This window comes from Dendrobates tinctorius, unplaced genomic scaffold (assembly GCF_039654945.1).
Source record: "Dendrobates tinctorius isolate UK_male_01 unplaced genomic scaffold, ASM3965494v1 ptg000082l, whole genome shotgun sequence".
Classification (NCBI taxonomy): Eukaryota; Metazoa; Chordata; class Amphibia; order Anura; family Dendrobatidae; genus Dendrobates; species Dendrobates tinctorius.
Genome location: NW_027361750.1, coordinates 22767361 through 22787745, shown reverse-complemented (window position 1 = coordinate 22787745; position 20385 = coordinate 22767361). Strand labels below are relative to the sequence as shown.

Sequence of the window (20385 nt, the reverse complement as noted above, 5' to 3'; positions counted from 1 at the left end):
TTTGCAGCTTACCGTATCTCTGCTCCCTGACTGCATCCTCTAGAACCTCTTGTTCCTGTCTGCAGCTTTCAGGACCCTTGCTATCTATCTGTGCTTTCAGGACCCCAGCTCCCTGTCGGCAGCCTTCAAAGCCTGTTCTTATTGTCTGCATCCTCCAGGGCTCTGCTTACTGTCTGCAGCCTCCAGGACCTCTGCTACCTGTCTATGGCCTCCAGAACCTCTGCCACCTTTCTGCGGTCTCCAGGATCTCTGCTACCTGTTCCCGGGATCCTGTCTGTCTATGGTCTTTAGTACCTCTAATATCTGTTTCCCACGTGCAACACCTGTCCGCTGCACTGATGCCCATGTTCTGTGTGCCCTCCCAGACCTTGAGCTTGGAGGATACACCTCAAAACCAAAACAGAAGAGCCAGAGTTGAGCAACTTGATAGTTTTGTGGAAAAAAGTTCAATACAACTTGCATTATTTATTTGCTCTTTCTTCATTTAGGAGTCCAGTTTGGCAGTCATATTTAGTGACTGACAGTTATCTCTTTATGCACAGTCATACAGAGAAGCCTTCCCTACATTTCTGTGCCTACAACATAAGGTTCTCTTTAAGGGGAACATGTGATCATAACCTGTAGATGGAAAAATGACAAACCATGAACTGTGCAGATAAGATGAATAATTTATTTTATATACAGTAAGCATTGGTAGATGTATTCTGTTTAAAAGAAAAAAATACAGTAACAAAAATATATTCAGCATAAGACCTACAGTATAAACCAAAGTGTGACAAACTGATTCTGTTGTTGAGTTATAAAGAACACAAAGCCTGGTGTAACAGATTACAAGTTGCATTGTTAACTAAGACAGTAAAAAACTGTACAGTGCAGGCAACACATTACAATAAAATATGGTCAATGAGGCAGTCTTTTTGATAATTGGATAAAGGGGCTAAAATCTCATAAATCCGCCGTATCTCTTATCCATTTCTGGGGTCTCTTTGGAATAGCTCTCACCATCTTCATCTGAAGGAAGTAGAGAATCTGCAAAGCGCCTCATGAAACCTCCATATCTTTTCTGGTAGTCTTGCCACCATTCTGGCCTGCCTACTCTTCTCATAAAGCCTCCATATCGCTTGTGTAGTTCCCTTCCTTCATCTTCTATGTCTGAACTTCTTCGGTAATCTCTCATGAACCCACCATATCGTTTGTTGATTTCTCCTGGTGTCTCACTGTTGTTGTCACGGTAAAGACCAGACTCCGGATCAACACCAGTGCCCAGAAGCTCCCTTAGGAGATCTGATGTGTCACTATTGTACTCTTTCTTCATGAACCCTCCATATTTCTTAGCAAGAATTTCTCCACCATTAGATTCCTCTTCTGGTTCAACATGGTACAGCTCATCCATTTTCTTCTTCATGAAGCCACCATATCGTTTCATAAAACCTCCATACTTTTTGTCAAGTAAATGGCTATCGATGCCTTGCTCTTTCTCTGCCTCTAGAGAGTTATCTTTGGCAGTTTGCAGAAACTCTTTGCAGGAATTCCATGCTCTGACCGTTGGTAGCTTACCCTCACATTCCAACGTGCAAGCCTGAAAAGAGGGAAAAAGTCATTTAATGAAAAACAGTCATTTCACTTTTCAGATTTGTGAAGATTAGCTTCAACTCAACCCAGTCGTGTGAGAGAGATGAGTTATGACTTAATGACTGTGTCAAAAACTATAATTTTACACTAATATTAATGAAATATTTCTTTTTCTGGTGGATGTTCTGTTTTGCCTCTTTTGAAGAAGGTTTTATTAAGTTGATCTCTGAGTACATGTCCTATAGAACACTCTCATATGTGAGTCCAAAATGCATTCTAAAATTTCTTTTTCATAAACCTTTTTGAAGAACTGAATAAGCTGGAATGAGATATGTTCTCTAATTGTCCTGTTTTTTTCAAATGAAGTGATAGTCATATTTTAGACCTTGAGCTACAGGACTATTATATTTAAAAAAAGCTTACAATAAGCTAAAAAGTATATCTATTATTTTTATATATGCACATTAGTTACATTTGTGCATATATAACAATAATAGATATACATATATATATATATCTCACCATTGGAATAAGAAAAAGGGAAACAATAGGTCTATAATTTTCAACTTCAAAAGTTGTCAATAAGAGTTCTTTCAAAGACATCAGAAAGCAATCTTGAGTCTTGAGCCCATCCTACTGTTCAGCCTATATCCATTGAGAAGTAATATCAGTATGTCAAAAATTGAGACACCTTCAAATCTCCAAGAGCTGCTATGATGAAGGACAAATTATTAGTCTACCTAATGTGCCTGGGGTGACTTGTACCAGTAATTTAGATTTTTATTTTTGGTAAATGACCGTATAACCAGTCAAACAAAGAACTACGTGTAGATTCCCTACATATATGGAACCATCCTAATAGGCATGATGTGACTGGTGTGCAAAAAAATGCATCATCTTAGCTATTCCGTTATTGGGGGTAGCAAGTAGGTGCATAGAGTGGATGATTCTTCTGAGAAAGTTTACAGTTAACAAGGCAAGAAGTTAAACACAGAAGCTAGAAAGGGTAAAAATCAGTTGAAAGGGTGTTTTGCACTTCAAAGAAACAAAAAATCCTAAAATTTATAAAATCATCAGCTAAACCTTGTCTAAAACACTGGCATATAATTGGAACTAGGCACAGCATTGCATTACTATCATCTATATGTATATATTAATATATTATTCATACCATGCAAAAGACAAAATTTAGAAGAAAATCTCCCTCGCTGTACCTTATATCAACCTCAGGGTTGCTTGTCTCATTCCATTGTTAATTTGATGAAGTAATAAGCAAGTGCTTGTAATATTATATACTGGTCAGCCATAGCCTTACAACCTATTCTCTAGGTCATCTTTCGTGTCACCTAAACCCTCTTGGCATGGACTCCGCAAGACCTTTTGAAGCTGTCATGGAACATCTGGTATCATACCATTATAAGTCATGTAAGTTGTGCGTTGTGGCCTTACATGGTTTGGACTTGTTTTTCCAGCACATCCCAAAGATGCTTGAAGGCCAAGAACATTTTGCCCCTTTGTCATGCTTGTTGAACCATTTCTTAATAATTTCTACAGTGTGTCAGGGTGCATTATCCTGCTGAAATAGGCTACTGTCATTAAATATATACCGATGCCTTAGAGTGGTATGCTCAGTATGTAATCACCTTTACGTAACACCTGCAGTTTTGGAGATTCTTATACCCAGTTGACTATCCATAACAATTAGGCCCTTCTCAGAGTTGCTCAAGTTCTGACACTTGTACATTTTTCCTTTCCTGCTTCCAACACATTAACTTTAAGACTTGATTGTTGTCTTGTTGCCTTATATATCTCACCTCTTGGCAGGTTCAACTGTAGCAAGATAAATATAATAGCATAATCATATTAACTAATTCATGTTCAATTATTCTCCCAGTGGTTTCAATGTTACGGCGAGTTGTTATACATTCACTCAAGACCCGATGATGCTTTAGTAGCTCAGTGGATAATTAACGCTTAACTTGGATCTGTTTACATGTGCCTTAGGGTCCGTTGACTTGGACCAGCAGGCGGCACTATACAACCACAGATCAGTAAAAATTTACAGATTAGTGGTCTTTAATAGGCTGTTTGCACAGGCAGACTGCAGTAAATAATGTACACTGAATGATATGTAGTAGATCACTCAGTGAGCATACTACTGCTTTTCTCGGCAGTGCGAGTCCTGTTTAGACATAATGATACACCTCCTAGAACGATGATCTTTTGCCCTGCATAAAAGATCATTTAACCCAATGGATGAGCATTTTGCTCTTTTATCAAGTGGTCGAAGAATCATGAAGGATATAGGCTCATATCCTGGTCAGAATCCTTAGTGAGCAAACAAACCCCTTAATCCCCGGAGCTTTTTTCGGTTTTGCGTTTTAGTTTTTTGCTGGCCTTTTTCTAAGACCCATAACTTTTTTATTTTTCTGTCAATATGGCCATGTGAGGGCTTTTTTTTGCATGCCGAGCTGACATTTTTAATGATACCATTTTGGTGCAGATACGATCTTTTGATCGCCGTTATTGCATTTTAATTCAATGTCACGGCAACAACAAAAACCGTAATTCTGGCGTTTTGACTATTCTTCTCGCTATGCCGTTTACAGATCAGGTTAATCCTTTTTTTATGGATAGATCGGGCGATTCTGAATTCGACGATACCGAATATGTGTTTGATTTAATTTTTTTGTTTTATTTTGAATGGGGCGAAAGGGGGGTGATTTGAACTTTTATTTTTTATTTATTTTATATTTTTAAAAACTTTTTTTTACTTTTGGCATGCTTCAATAGTCTCCGTAAGAGACTAGAAGCTGCCACAACCTGATCGGCTCTGCTGCATAGAGGCCATGATCAGATCGCCTCTATATAGCAGATTTACTCACTTGCTATGAGCCCCGACCACTGGGTGGCGTTCACAGCAAGCCAGCACTGACAGCCATAGAGGTCACCAGGAGACATCCGGTTGTCATGCCAACACACCGGTGACCCACGAACACGTGGCAGGGTCACCGGTGGGCGTATGTCCACCTCGATTGCAGGAAGCGCTTGTTAAATGCTGCTGTCAGCGTTTGACAGCGGCATTTAACTTGTTAACAGCTGCGGGTGGATCGCTATTCCACCCGTGGGTATTGCAGGCACATGTCACCTGTTCAAAACAGCTGACATGTCTCGGGAAAGATGTGGGCTCACCGCCGGAACCCACATCAAAGAGAGGGAGTCCGACATCGGCGTATATTACGCCTGATGTCGGAAAGGGTTTAAAGGGGTTTTCCCATGAACAAACTTAATTTCAGTCAACATTATAATCAATAGATCGTTGAATAAAAATATGGTCAACAATTTGATGTGTTAAAAAAAATGTTCCTATGTTGAGATAATCTTATAAATGTGCCCCTGCTGTGTGCTGTGTAATGGCCGTGTCTGACCGTGCAGGAACATGGTCTGATCATACCACATGTACTGGCCAGGAGAGGAAGCAAAAGATAGTATACAGACATTACATCACGGGATCAAGCTGATTCTTTTGTTCAGGTAAAGCATTGCTGAAAAACAGACAATTAAATGTTTTACCTAACAGAAAGCATTCGCTGTAATCCACTGCTATCCTGTTTGTATACTCTTTTCCTTCCCCCTCTGCCCAGGAGCTGTGGTATGATCAGACCATGTTCCTGCACAGTCAGACACAGACATTACACAGTACACAGCAGGGGCACATTTATATGATTAGCTCAGCACAGGAACATTTCATTTAAACACATCCAAATGTGGAAATTATTATTATTCCAGGATGTATTAATGAAAAACATTAAAAAACTTTATTTGTGGGAAACCCTCTTTAAGCATCCACACAATCCACACAATCCCCTAAATTGAGAAACATTCATATCTGTGGGGCTAACTGTAGGACCACTGTGTACTTTACACCTGCCCCAGAAGCCACTGTAAATTTACACAGCCTCCATATAGTAACGTGTAAAAAAAAAAAAACAATATAATGTTCAAAGCCAACTACTAGGCTTTCCTTCACTACCCTAGCCAAATATCTAAATACAACTGCTAAGGCAGAGTACCTTGCGCTCTCCTCTCTCCCAGAGAGAAGAGTAATGCATTTTTTTATTATCCTGAAATGTGTTACCAAAATTATTAGCATTTCCCTATCTGCTATAAAGGAGATTAGGTTTGATAACCTCCTTGGGTACATTCATATATCAGGAATAAGCAGAGTTGCAATTTGATTTTTTTTATTTTTTTCTGGACAGACAAAAAATTTTTATGGACACATTGGAAAACCATAATTGAGTTGAAGTGATCCGTAATCTACAGCCCGTAATTCTGATTTGAAGACATTAGCCGCATTTGTTGCGCACTGGAAAAGACTGATTATTACAGTGATAATAATCTGCACATGTCTCTCCATCATGGACCCATCATTTTATTTTTAAGGACGTAGCAAAAAAAGCGAAGGCAGGGCTTCGTTTCACATGGGGCAAATTACCAAAAATCAGTGGTACTGTTATTAGAGGGCATCTCTTACCATGAAAAGTAAACTTGCTGTGAAAATAGTATACATCTCCATTTTGATATAAATTATGTCACAAGAGATACTTTTATAGACACAGTGCCCCTCTTTTCCATAGGTTTTGTCTGGTATTGCACCTCAGTGTTTTTTCACTAGCTGCTGTAAAAGCAGTTAGTGACCCATGGCAAGGACATTGATTCTAGGAAACACTGCAGAACTAGGTGGCGTGCACAAAAAACCTTTATATATGCCCTTGCAGACACCTTTATATCATTAAGTCTTAGAACTTCTTACTACTTTGTCAAATGGTAGCAGATTATCATTCCTTTTCATGAATAATGATCTGGGATATGAAACATCTGTTCTATGGATACAGATGCAGATTAGCAGCTCAGGGCACGGAAAAGACCAAAATTTGTATTTTGCTTCTAATACGGAGCTCAAAGCACAGAAACAAATAAATAATAAAGTATAATAAAACAAATGTTGAGTGAAATTACCTTGATGCGTATTGGGAACACAATGGTAGAGCGGGAGTGTGATTTCTCTTTCTTGCTCTCTCTTTATGTTTCTCTTTTTTCTCTTTTTTTCTATACTGATTATTATTACTCTTTCTGCTTTCACGGTACACTGTGGTATGACGGATGCATCTGTTGCCATATATCTCATTAAGATGTAAACGGCGTGAAAGCATCTAGTGATTTTTTTTAATGCTTAAAGTGATATTCATAGTATTAGTATGTGATTTTGGAAGCAACTGATCTCTTAAAGGGTCAGTTGAGCTTCTGGCATAAAGACATTTCAGAAGGCAAGATGGAGAGAGCTGAGTTACATTCCAGATCTCGTATGTCGGATACTTGATGGTAGAGTCCCTTTAAAATTGAAGTTTTGTCATGTTAATGTATTTGTCTTGACTTTTTACAGACAATTTAGATTTTATTATGGTGAAAAAAAGAAAAATAGTGGGTTTTAGTTCTGAGCCATGAATAATGAAGTTTTCTTCCGGCGCGCGTCGGGTGTTTGATGACCTGTGTTAAGTGGTTTTAGCATGTATGGAGTAAAGTTAAAAGAAACTTTGCATTTCTCGAGAAGGACGGAGCGTTGGCTCTTCTCTTACTGGAGTGTGTTGTGTTCTGATAGACTGAAGGGGCTCAGGATATAAATTAATTGCAGATATCAATCTCTACCATGATATTATTTGCTAGACTAAGGACTGAACTGCGTCACACTTTTTATACTTGATGACATATTTCACAATATGCATTTTTGTGGGTTTTTTTTGCCTATTAACAATGTTAATATAATAGTAAGTACTGTAGAAAAAAACAGTTTAGAAAATAAATGTACGCTGCATTACAGGAATGAAACTACCCAAGCTATGAAATGCTGCAGAAGCCAAACATATGTGAGCTGTAGTGTTCAAAGGGGCATGAATCAGATCAGTAATGTTATCTCATGGGGGTAAATGTATTATTATGGCAAATTACAATGCCGGCTGATCGGAATTGACTCATAATGGACACTAATGTCGTATTTGCATAATACAATGTGATGCATAGTTATGTTTTTTAGGGTGTGAGACAAATGCAGCTGAGTCGAATGTGTAATTTATTTTGTGGGGGTTATGGGGGTGATCACTTTGATTTCCTGATTTAACGGTAATGCTGACAATGGACATTGTCATTTCTGTAACATAGCCTGTCTATGCAGTACGGTGGCTCAGTGGTTAGCCTTGTATTACAGCACGGTGGCTTAGTGGTTAGCCTTGTATTACAGCACGGTGGCTCAGTGGTTAGACTTGTATTACAGCACGGTGGCTCAGTGGTTAGCCTTGTATTACAGCACGGTGGCTCAGTGGTTAGCCTTGTATTACAGCACGGTGGCTCAGTGGTTAGCCTTGTATTACAGCACGGTGGCTCAGTGGTTAGCCTTGTATTACAGCACGGTGGCTCAGTGGTTAGCCTTGTATTACAGCACGGTGGCTCAGTGGTTAGCCTTGTATTACAGCACGGTGGCTCAGTGGTTAGCCTTGTATTACAGCACAGTGGCTCAGTGGATAGCACTGCAGCCGTGCAGCGCTGAGGTCCTCGCTTCAAATCCTACCAAGGACAGCATCTGCAAGGAGTTTGTGTGTTCTTCCCATGTTTGTGTGGGAACATGGGAAATGTTTTTCTCCAGTTTCCTCCCACATTCCAAAGACATACTGATAGGGGATCTTGATTGTGAGCCCCAATGGGGAAAGTGACCATGTCTGTAAAGTGCTGAGAAATTAATGGCACTAAGTAATAAGTTAAATAAAAATAATGCACCATTTATAAGTGAGGAAGGATTCCTAACAGCTCTATGGGATCCGGATTTCTGGCAAATTGCTTTGACTTAGTAAAGTCTAACGTAAGAAAATGAGGCCGTTATCAGGATCTACACAGTAATATTGCTACAGGGCAGCAGTGCCCATCACAAAAAGTAATAAGATGCAGGAGACAGAGAGCTTGCTGTAGTGCACCCTGCCCGCAGCAGTAGTGATAGCGCTGACAGGAGCGTTTAACATAGTGACATAGTTAGGAAGGTTGAGAAGAGACATATGGCCACAGTGCATCAATCCCAACCAAGGGGATAGGAGAGGGGTAGAGAAAGGGAATGGGTATGAATAGGGTTCCTAATCAAACTGAATCCTGAGATAGGATTCATTTTATATTAAATGGCAAAAGAACATATCCCAATATTACTTGTCATATTTGCTGCAGCCGTGTGTAGCAGAGCTGACTGTGTCATATGGCTATTCTAATCTCAGGGTTTACTTTGCATTTTCTTTACTGGTAAATCTGTTTCATCAATTTGAGGACTCATCACCGTGCTCTAGAGTTGAGCGACTTTGGTCGGATCGGGTTTCATTAAACAAAATTTGTTTCAGATGAAACTGGTCCGACTAGGGCAAAAAAAGTCGGAGTTTCGTCCGAAACCCGACCCCAATGCAAGTCAATGGAGAATAAAAGTCGGCATTGAGCGGACGACATTCATTGCATTGGGGTTGGGTTTCGGACGAAACTCCGACATTTTTTGCCCTAGTCGGACCAGTTTCATCTGAAACAAATTTTGTTTCATGAAACCCGATCTGACCAAAGTCACTCAACTCTACCGTGCTCAAATAATGTACAATGTAATAGCAAAGTCAGCTCCGCTACACCTGTACAAGAATACAATAATATCTAACAACCTTACACGTGCAGGTTATTGTCACTAAATATCCACTCGTTTAGCCTTTTTATTTAGCGTGAAAAAATAATTATCTAAAAATATGTCCATTCTATATTATATCTGTGCAATCATTCCAAGTAGTGAATGACAAGTGAGGTTCCATTCTCCCACTGCTGCTATATCTAACAGGAACAGAAAGCTGTTCAATATGATCCGTTTTTCCATTTATCCAGTTGTCTAACGCTAGGAATAAATGTGCAGATTGATCATGAACAGCAAGATTACAGTAAGAATATTTTTTTTAAGTAATCTTAATAAATATATTTTACTAATGCCATGTTTTTTACATTATACTGCACACCTAAATGGGTCATGATGACATGTGGACCAAGATGTATTAAGCAAACTAAATGAAAGTCAATACATACAGTCAGTCTATAGATTAGATTCTATTATTGCAACATTATGTAAGATTGCATGCACTTATCTATCCATCTATCATCTATCTATCCCATATCTATCTATGTATTTATCTATCTATTTATGTATCTATTTATCTATTATCTATCTATCCCATATCTATATATCTATTTATCTATCTATTTATCTATCTATTTATCTATTATCTATCTATCTATCTATCTATCTATTATCTATCTATCTATCTATCCCATATCTATCTATCTATCTATCTATCTATGTATTTATCTATCTATTTATGTATCTATTTATCTATTATCTATCTATCCCATATCTATCTATGTATTTATCTATTTTTTTTATGTGTCTATTTATCTATTATCTATCTATCTATCATATTTCTATCTCTCTATCTCTCTATCTCTGTCTATAGCCTGGACATCCAGCAGCTGATACACTTTTCAGTAAGGTATTTTATTTTAATTTACAATTCCCCTTCCGTCCAATCTTATTTCTGATTTGTTATATTGTAATTATCTTGCACTATTTCCCATGCATTGGAATTCTGCAGTATTTGACCCATTCCAACTAATGATTCCACCTGCCTGTACATTGTGATCTGTATAATGTGCGATTCGCAGCAATAAAGTAACAACCAAAAAATAAAACATACTCATCTATATGTGACTGTAAGACTTTTTGAATTACTACAAACTTTGAGATTAAGAATAAACAAATCTGACTCCTCCATCCATAGCTGACTGTGTTTTTGCCTTATAAATTCACATTAGCAGATTGTGAGTTCCTCTGACCATACAGACTGGAGTGAGGGAATATAGGAGTACATCAGTAGTCCTATGTAGTATATCTAGGTTACATTCACCACATTAATATGAAACTTTCCTCCTCTACATGATTCTGACTTGGGATTGAGCTTTCTGCTGTCCAAGGTGCTGAAGAGCTCTCTGAGTTTAGTTGGGCACAAGCTGCAGAGTCTGCATGTATAGAGGATATTGTAGAAGAAACTTACCAAAGAGTTGATTTCAGTAGTCTGTCCCATATGATAAGCACAAGACACACAGTCCTTGCTACAGTCTGCTCGGATTGCCACAGCAAGATATGTGGTTATAGCCAAGACTAGACAGTAGGATCTAGTAACCAGCCCCATTGACTGTAACACAAAAGGGGATCATCAGGAATACAGAACACTTCAATAGAGAGCATGAACACACAGCTAAAGTATTAGTATTGTAAACCTATCTCATGATATAGCACTTATTATACTAATATTTACATAATATTGCACTAATATTTACATAACATAGCACTTACTACACTAATAAGTTCTTCCAGTAAATTAGTGTAAAACTCTCCTAAGGCTGAGGCTCAGCAGTGTGATATGATACTTACTTGCATGGCAGCTTTGCAAACGATCCACAATAAATATTCTGGCAGCCAAGTCTGTAGAGAGGAGCAGAATGAGGTCTGGAGCCAGCAGAGATGGAGAGCAAGTCTTGCAGTGCCCTCTTGTAGATGTGAGCTGTAGAGAGCAGCAGTCCTCCCCAGCTCTCTGCTCTCTTACAGGACTTGTGCCTGGTTGGAGGGTTGTCAGAAGAATCCCAGAGCTGGGCTACTTTATAATTACTTAAAAAAAGAGAGCAGGGAGCTTCCCCCAATAGCCTGTGGGCTCCATCTGACGCAACTGCTACGTTTCCTACTCTCTGTCCCATAGCTTACAATAATTAAGCACAGTCATGATCACCATCAGCAGCACTTCTGGGGGAGGACAGACCCTCCACACCTGCTGGGGGATGATGCATGTGTTGCAATATGATGGAATGTCTGTAGAATCCTTAATAACTCCATATGGAGCCTTTACTGTCACATCCACCTGTACAAGAAATGAGAAACTCACATGTAAAGAACACGAAAACATTTCCAAATTGAATGACATGTACTCCTCTTATTTCTATACGTGTATAGTACAATACAGCATAACAGTTGTCCTCTAGGGGGCGCCCAACACCTTCTTCAGGCAATGATGACATTTGGTGAGACTCACACTACGTATGGGTTTACATGTGTCTGTCATTATATTAAATAACCCGATCCTTGATATATTGCTTCATGTATCAAGGAACATACAGATCACATACATACATACATATATATACACAGCTCTGGCAAAAACTAAGAGACCCCTGCAAAATTTTCAGTTTGTCTGATTTTTCTCTTTATAGGTATATTTATGAGTAAAATGTAAATTGCTCTATTATTCTATAAACTACTGACAACATCTTTTCGAATTTCCAAGCACTAAATTTTGTATTTATTTTCATGAAAACAAGAAATGGTCAAAATAACAGAAAAGTGCAGTGCTTGTAGATCTCAAATAACACTAAGAAAACAAGTTCATAATCATTTAGAAACAACAATACTAATGTTTTAACTCAGGAAGAGTTCAGAAATCAATATTTTGTGGAATAACTATGATTTCTAAACACAGCTTTCATGCGTCTTGGCATGCTTCCCACCAGTCTTTCACACTGCTTTTAGGTGACCTTATGCCACTCCTGGTACAAAAATGTAAGCAGTTCTTCTTTGTTTGATGGCTTGTGACTATCCATCTTCCTCTTGATTACATTCCAGAGGTTTTCAATGGGGTTCAGGTTTGGAGTTTGGGCTTGCCATGACAGGGATTTGATGCGGTGGTCCTTCATCCACACATTGATTGACCTAGCTGTGTGCCATGGCGCATTGTCCTGGTGGAAAAAAACAGTCCTCAGAGTTGGGGAACATTGCCTGAGCAGAAGGAATCAACTGTTTTTCCAGGATAACCTTGTATGTGGCTTGATTCATTCGTCCTTCGCAAAGAATAACCTGCCCAATTCCAGCATTGCTGAAGCATCCCCAGATCATCACCGATCTTCCACCAATTTCACAGTGGGTGCAAGACACTGTGGCTTTTACACCTCTCCAGGTCTTTGTCTAACCATTAGACAACCAGGTGTTGGGCAAAGCTGAAAATTAGACTCATCAGAGAAGATTACATTACTCCAGTCCTCTATGGTCCAGTCCTTATGGTCTTTGGCAAACTTCAGCCTGGTACCTTGTAGGTAACTTGATGTCATCCTTCGGCTCCTGAGTGACATTCAAATAAGATGATGGTTATCCCAGTCAGTGGAGAGTTGTTTTTGCCCTCTGTTGGTGTTGCTATCAGTGTCACAAAAGTGGGAGAAGAGGGTTGCATTGACAATCCAACACAATGGGCAGCACTTTGAACACATTTTATAAGTGGTTATAAACTTGTAAATACCTCATGAAAGAATAAAGTTACGTTAAAACCAAGCATACCTTTGTTTTTCTTGTGAAATTCTCAATAAGTTTGAGGTGTCACATGACCCTCTTGCCAATGAAAAAAATAAAGTTGGATCCAAAATGGCGAACTTCAAAATGGCCACTATGGTCACCACCCAACTTGAAAAGTTTCCCCCCTCCCATATACTAATGTGCCACAAACAGAAAATTGATATCACCAACCATTCCCATTTTATTTAGGTGTAGCCATATAAATGGCCCACCCTGTATATATATAGATACTGTATATATATATATATATATATATATATATATATTTATTTATGTATTGCAACTATTCCTTACATAAAGGTACTTCATAGTGGGTTACTTGCAGTATACAATTACTGAATGATACGTGCAGGGGCGTGACTACCGTGGTCGCAGCGGTCGCAGCTGCAACGGGGCCTGGAGTGCTTAGAGGACCGATCGCAGAGCTGCAGCCGCTCATTGGCTGTGCAGCTCGGTGCTTTGATTGGCTGCCAGGCTGCAATTGGGCTGACACAATGGCTGCTCTCTGCGCGCAGGACCTGTGATGCAGTCACAGGAGGGAGGAGTCAGCGGTCACATGATCAGGAGCCTCCATGTATGCAGGACTCTGCTGTGCTGGTTGTCACGATGCTGGATGAGGGTAAGTTTATGAGTGGAGTTAGGAGGGATTTACAGGGTGGATGTAGCAGAGCCGTGTGTGTAGGAGGTGTACGGAGCGGAGCCATGTGTGTACGAAGTGTATGGAGCACAGCCGTGTGTGTAAGAGGTGAGCGGAGCTGTGTGTGTATGAGGTGAGCAGAGCCTGGTGTGTACGAGGTGAGCAGAGCCGCGTATGTGTGGCACCCCTGAGGCTCAGTCACCACAGAGGTACTGCACCTTCTCCTAAGGTGTAGTGCCCCACCAACTAGGTGAGTTGGGAACTCCTTTCCACATTCCAACATCTGCATCCCACACACAGGATAGTTCAGTAGGTCCACATAGCAGTTTCAGGCTGGGGGTAGCAGAGCACCCTTCGTGGAACCCTGCTTCGTAACACGAGATGTGCTGGGAGGTGGGTGGAGGTAGTATAAAAGAGGGGGAAAGTGGAGAATTGTAGGTCAGTCTGACGGGAGGTCAGGCGAGAGGAGTTCAGTTCTGAAGTTAGTTTTGAGTTCAGTTTAGAAAGAGTGCTGCAGCTGCCTCAGTGATCTGAGCCAGCTGGCACGGGAAAGAGAAGAGAAGGAGAAAGACGTAGACCTGCAACCTAAGCTTCCATAAGAGAGAGAAGGAACAGTGTGGAACGGAGGAGTAGGAGAACAGAGAGCAGTTGTGGGTTGGAAGAGGAACCCTGCCTATAGGTTCTCAGCGCAAGGCCGGGGCCCGGTCCCCGAGGTGGTATGGACGCTTATGGTTCTGCAGCAGACACCGGTGGAGTAGTTGGCTGTAAATGCACTACTCCCACCCAAGACTTGGGACACAACAGCAACTGATTTGTGAGCCAGGCCTCTGAGAGGAGTCCCCGAAAGAGGCTACAGCTGTCTGTCATACAAGTTAGGTTCTAGGAACATCTGACAGGAGGAATTCCAGAGAACTACGGTACTGGAGCTCTTCACATTAACCCCTTCCTGACATCCGACGTACTATCCTGTCCACGGTACCCGGGCCCGTATGACCGTGGACGGGATAGTACGTCTACCGCGATCAGCGGCGCCCACGTGGTGAGCGCCGCTGATCGCGGCCGGGTGTCAGCTGATTATCACAGCTGACACCCGGCACAATGTGTCAGGGTCGGTCACGGACCGCCCCCGACACATTAACCCCTTGCACACCGCGATCAAACATGATCGCGGTGTACCGGGAGTTAAAGGGAAGCATCGGCAGGGAGGGGGCTCCCTCCGTGCTTCCCTGAGCCCCCCACGGCAGCGCAATGTGCAGCGCTACTGCGGGGGCTCCTATCCTCCAGGTCCCCGAATCCAAGATGGCGACGGGGGCCTTCGGGGACCTGAGGAAGCTGGCTTCTTCAGTGCCTGCAAAGCGCAGGCATGAGGAAGCCTTCGGCACTGCCTGTGACAGATCGCTGATCTGTCACAGTGATCTGTGATGTGACAGATCAGCGATCTGTCACAGGACAGTGATGTCCCACCTGGGACTATGTAATAAAGTAAAAAAAAAATTAAAAAAAATGTAAAAATAAATTAAAAAAAATCGCCAAATAAATTAGTAAAAAAAAAAAAAATTATTCCCCAATAAATTCATTTTTTGAAAATAATAAAAAAAAACAATAAAAGTACACATATTAGGTATCGCCGCGTCCGTAACGACCTGCCCTATAAAACTGTCCCATTAGTTAACCCCTTTAGCGAACCCCTTAAAAAATAAAAATAAAAAACGAAGCAAAAAATAATGATTTATTATCATACTGCCAAACAAAAAGTGTAATAACGCGCGATCAAAAAGACGCATATAAAAATCCATGGCACAGCTGAAAACGTCATCTTGTCCCGCAAAAAACGAGCTGCCACACAGCATCATCAGCGAAAAAATAAAAAAGTTATAGCTCGCAGAATAAAGCGATGCAAAAATAAATATTTTTTATATAAAATAGTTTTCATTGCATAAAACCGACAAAACATAAAAAAACGACCTAAATGAGGTATCGCTGTAACCGTACTGACCCAAAAAATAAAACCGCTTTATCAATTTTACCGCACGCGGAACGGTGTAAACGCACCCCCCCAAAAGAAATTCATGAAACGCTGGTTTTTGTTCATTCTGCGTCCCAAAAATCGGAATAAAAAGCGATCAAAAAATGTCACGTGCCCGAAAATGGTACCGATAAAAACGTCAACTCGTCTCGCAAAAAATAAGACCTCACATGACTTGGTGGGTCAAAATATGGAAAAATTATAGCTCTCAATATGTGGTGATGCAAAAACTATTTTTACAATAAAAAGCGTCTTTTAGCGTGCGACAGCTGCCAAACATAAAAACAGCCACAAATAGTAAATCAAACCCCCCGTTATCACCTCCTTAGTTAGGGAAAAATAATAAAATAAAAAAAATGTATTTATTTCCATTTTTCCATTAGGGCTAGGGTTAGGGCCAGGGTTAGGGCTAGGGTTAGGGTTAGGGTTAGGGCTAGGGTTAGGGCTAGGGTTAGGGTTAGGGCTTGGGTTAGGGCTAGGGTTAGGGTTAGGGCTGAGATTAGGGTTAGGGGTGTGTTGGGGTTCTGGTTGGAGTTAGAATTGGGGGTTTCCACTGTTTGGGCACATCAGGGGCTCTCCAAATGCAACATTGCGTCTGATCTCAATTTCAGCCAATTCTGAGTTGAAAAAGTCATATGGTGCTCCTTCCCTTCCAAGCCTACTCAGGACAAATTGCAAAACAATTTTTGGGGTCCAATTTCTCCTGTTACCCTTAGGAAAATAAAAATTTGGGGGCAAAAATATCATTTTTGTGGAAAAAAATGATTTTTTTATTTTCACGTCCGAGCGTTATAAACTTCTGTGAAGCACTTGGGGGTTCAAAGTGCTCACCACACATCTAGATAAGTTCCGTGAGGGGGTCTAGTGTCCAAAATGGGGTCATTTGTGGGGGGTTTCCACTGTTTAGGTACATTAGGGGCTCTCCAAAGGCAACATGACACCCGCAGACCATTCCATCAATGTCTGCATTCCAAAACGTCACTACTTCCCTTCCGAGCCCTGACGTGTGTCCATACAGTAGTTTTCTCCCACATATGGGGTGTCAGCGTACTCAGGACAAATTGGACAACAACTTTTGGGGTTCAATTTCTCCTGTTACCCTTGGGAAAATAAAAAAAATGGTGACTAAAAGATCATGTTTGTGGAAAAAATACGAATTTTTTATTTTCACGCCCGGGCGTTATAAACTTCTGTGAAGCACTGGGGGGTTCAAAGTGCTCACCACACATCTAGATAAATTCCTTGGGGGGTCTAGTTTACAAAATGGTGTCATTTGTGGGGGGTTTCCACTGTTTAGGTACATCAGGGGTTTTCCAATCGCGACATGGTGTCCGATCTCAATTCCAGCCAAAAACGTTAAATAGCGCTGCTTCCCTTCGGAGCTCTGCCATGCGCCCAAATAGTGGTTTACCCCCACATGTGGGGTATCAGCGTACTCAGGACAAATTGCACAATAACTTTTAGGGTGCTGTTACCCTTGGAAAAATAAGAATTGAGGGTGAAAAGATCATTTTTGTGGAAAAAAATATGATTTTTTAATTGTACGGCTTTATGTTATAAACTTCTGTGAAGCCCTTGGGGGTTCAAAGTTCTCACCACACATCTAGATAAGTTCCTTATGGGGTCTAGTTTCCAAAATGGTGTCATTTGTGGGGGGTTTCTACTGTTTAGGTACATCAGGGGTTTTCCAATCGCGACATGATGTCCGATCTCAATTCCAGCCAAAAACGTCAAATGGCGCTGCTTCCCTTCCGAGCTCTGCCATGCGCCCAAATAGTGGTTTACCCCCACATGTGGGGTATCAGCATACTCAGGACAAATTGCACAATAACTTTTAGGGTCCTGTTACCCTTGGGAAAATAAAAATTGGGGTGAAAAGTTCATTTTTGTGTTAAAAATATGATTTTTTAATTGTACCGCTGTACGTTATAAACTTTTGTAAAGCCCTTGTGGGTTCAAAGTTCTCACCACATATCTAGATAAGTTCCTTGGGGGGTCTAGTTTCCAAAATGGGGTCACTTGTAGGGGGTTTCCACTGTTTAGGTACATCAGGGACTCTCCAAACGTGACATGGCGTCCGATCTGAATTCCAGCCAATTTTGCATTGAAAAAGTCAAACGGCGCTCCTTCCATTCTGAGCTCTGCCATGCGCCGAAACAGTCGTTCCTCCCCACAAATCAGGTATCAGCGTACTCAGGACAAATTGCACAATAACTTTTGCAGTCCAATTTCTCCTGTTACCCTTGGTAAAATAAAAAAAATTGAACCTGAAGTATTTTTTTTGTGAAAAAAAGTTAGATGTTCATTTCTTTTTAAATATTCAAAAAAATTCCTGTGATGCACCTAATGGGTTAATAAACTTCTTGAATGTGGTTTTGAGCACCTTAAGGGGTTCAGTTTTTAGAATGGTGTCACTTTTGGGTATTTTCTATCATATAGACCCCTCAAAGTGGCTTCAAATGTGATGTGGTCCTAAAAATAAAATGGTGTTGTAAAAATGAGAAATCGCTGGTCAACTTTTAACCCTTATAACTTCCTAACAAAAAAAAATTTTGGTTCCAAAATTGTGCTGATGTAAAGTAAACATGTGGGAAATGTTACTTATCAAGCTTTTTGTGTGCCGTATCTCTGTGATTTAAGAGCATAAAAATTCAAAGTTGGAAAATTGCGAAATTTTCAAAATTTTTGCCAAATTTCCATTTTTTTCACAAATAAACGCAAGTTATTTGAATGAAATTTTACCACTAACATGAAGTACAATATGTCACGAGAAAACAATGTCAGAATCACCGGGATCCATGGAAGCGTTCCAGAGTTATGACCTCATAAAGGTACAGTGGTCAGAATTGTAAAAATTGGCCCGGTCATGAACGTGCAAACCACCCTTGGGGGTGAAGGGGTTAAAAGGCGCAATAGAGGAGTCGTTCAGGAAAGGCACATGTTGGCGGAGTGTTGGAGAGGAGAACCCTGACTTGCCCGGGAGGTTGATTGGGTCTCTACCCCGGAGGACACGGCACGAAGGCGGGCACCAGTGGGTACCACGAACTGTGAGTAAAGTTTTGAAACTGCAAGCCCTGGTGTCCTCCATTCATTCGCCGCTAACACCTTCAGCACCGCTACATCTGGGTACCAGCATCTATACCATTCTGCGCCTCTCCTCATCCATTGCACCTACACTGCCCTGGGACTACAGCTCCACCTGTGGGGAGCTATACCATCTTTGCTACACCACACCATCAGTCCCAGCGGATCTGCATGCAGCGTTGGCTTACCATCTCCCTTGCCAAACACCACGGGTGGCGTCACGAACTATTCAAATAAACTTTAACACCATTAACCTCACCGCCATTGATATTGGGCGCCCAGGGCCACGGACCGGGTCACCGCTGCTGTGACACATCCCCGACACCGGCCCGGTGCCGGGTACCCCGCTGCCCTGGGTGTGAGGGGCAACCCATATGTACAAGGTGTATGGAGAGAAGCCGCGGTGTGCGAGGTGTATGAAGCAGAGCCGCCTGTGTATGAAGTGGATGGAACGGAGCCGCGTGTGTACGAAGTGTATGGAGCGGAGCTGCATGTGTATGAGGTGGACGGAGAGGAGCCGCATGTGTAAGAAGTGTACGGAGTGGAGCCGCGAGTGTACGAAGTGTACGGAGCGGAGCCGCGTGTGTATAAAGTGTACGGAGCGGAGCCGCGTGTGTATAAAGTGTACGGAGCGGAGCCGCGTGTGTATAAAGTGTACGGAGCGGAGCTGCGTGTGTATAAAGTGTACAGAGCAGAGCCTCATGTGTATGAGGTGTACGGAGTGGAGCCAAGTGTCTATGAGGTGTACGGAGTGGAGCCATGTGTCTATGAGGTGTACAGAATGGAGCCACGTGTCTATGAGGTGTACGGAGCGGAGCCGCGCGTGTATGAGGTGTACGGAGCGGAGCCGCGCATGTACGAGGTGTACGGAGCAGAGCCACGCGTGTACGAGGTGTACGGAGCGGAGCTGCGCGTGTCCGAGGTGTACGGAGTGGAGCCGCGAGTGTACGAGGTGTACGGAGCGGAGCCGCGCGTGTACGAGGTATACGAAGCGGAGATGTGTGTGTACGAGGTGTGCGGAGCCACGTGTGTACAAGGTGTGCGAAGCCACGCGTGTACGAGGTGTACGGAGCGGAGATATGCATATATTTTTGCATAGGGGGGCCATTTGAAAGTTTGCACCGGGGCCCATAACTTTGTAGTTACACCACTGGATACGTGTGATCTAACCTTTAACAAGCGCACCACAACTGTAATTACTGCAATAGATGCATTCAACACTCTTTGTAGCTGCCATTCATACATAATTATTTTAATAGAAATAGCTTGAAAATGTGCAAGAAATATGTATACAGTGAAATACAGTTGCATGTACTGTAAATGTTTGGGCATCCCCTAGTCAAAATTGCTGTTATAGTGAACAGATAAAGAGGTTGTCTGACTCCAACATCCAAACTTTTTTTTAAAAGGAACCTGTCACCAGGTTTTGCCGATCTGAAATGTGGCCGCAGCCTTTCAGGGCTTTTCTACAGCATTCTATAATGTTATATAATATAATATAATAATGACTGTCAGCATTCTGCAGTATAGGTACAAACACAAATTATACAGAAAGCCCGG

The 20385-nt window shown here is 41.5% G+C and overlaps 1 protein-coding gene and 1 long non-coding RNA gene across 2 annotated transcripts in view; both read right to left on the bottom strand.

Annotated features, from left to right (window-relative positions):
* Positions 1-11661, bottom strand: part of LOC141096999 (uncharacterized) — a 105172-nt gene extending 93511 nt beyond the window's left edge. The window contains exon 1 of the long non-coding RNA XR_012233824.1: positions 11625-11661. This is a non-coding gene — a long non-coding RNA (uncharacterized lncRNA). The remainder of the gene's footprint in view (positions 1-11624) is intronic.
* Positions 646-11428, bottom strand: PENK (proenkephalin). The gene is made up of 3 exons (XM_073583970.1): positions 11120-11428; positions 10740-10880; positions 646-1579 (listed from the first exon to the last, which is right to left on the bottom strand). The coding sequence occupies exons 1-3, from the start codon at positions 11123-11125 to the stop codon at positions 938-940; spliced, it is 789 nt and encodes a 262-aa protein (XP_073440071.1). The 5' UTR covers positions 11126-11428; the 3' UTR covers positions 646-937.
* Positions 11662-20385: the final 8724 nt, after the last annotated feature.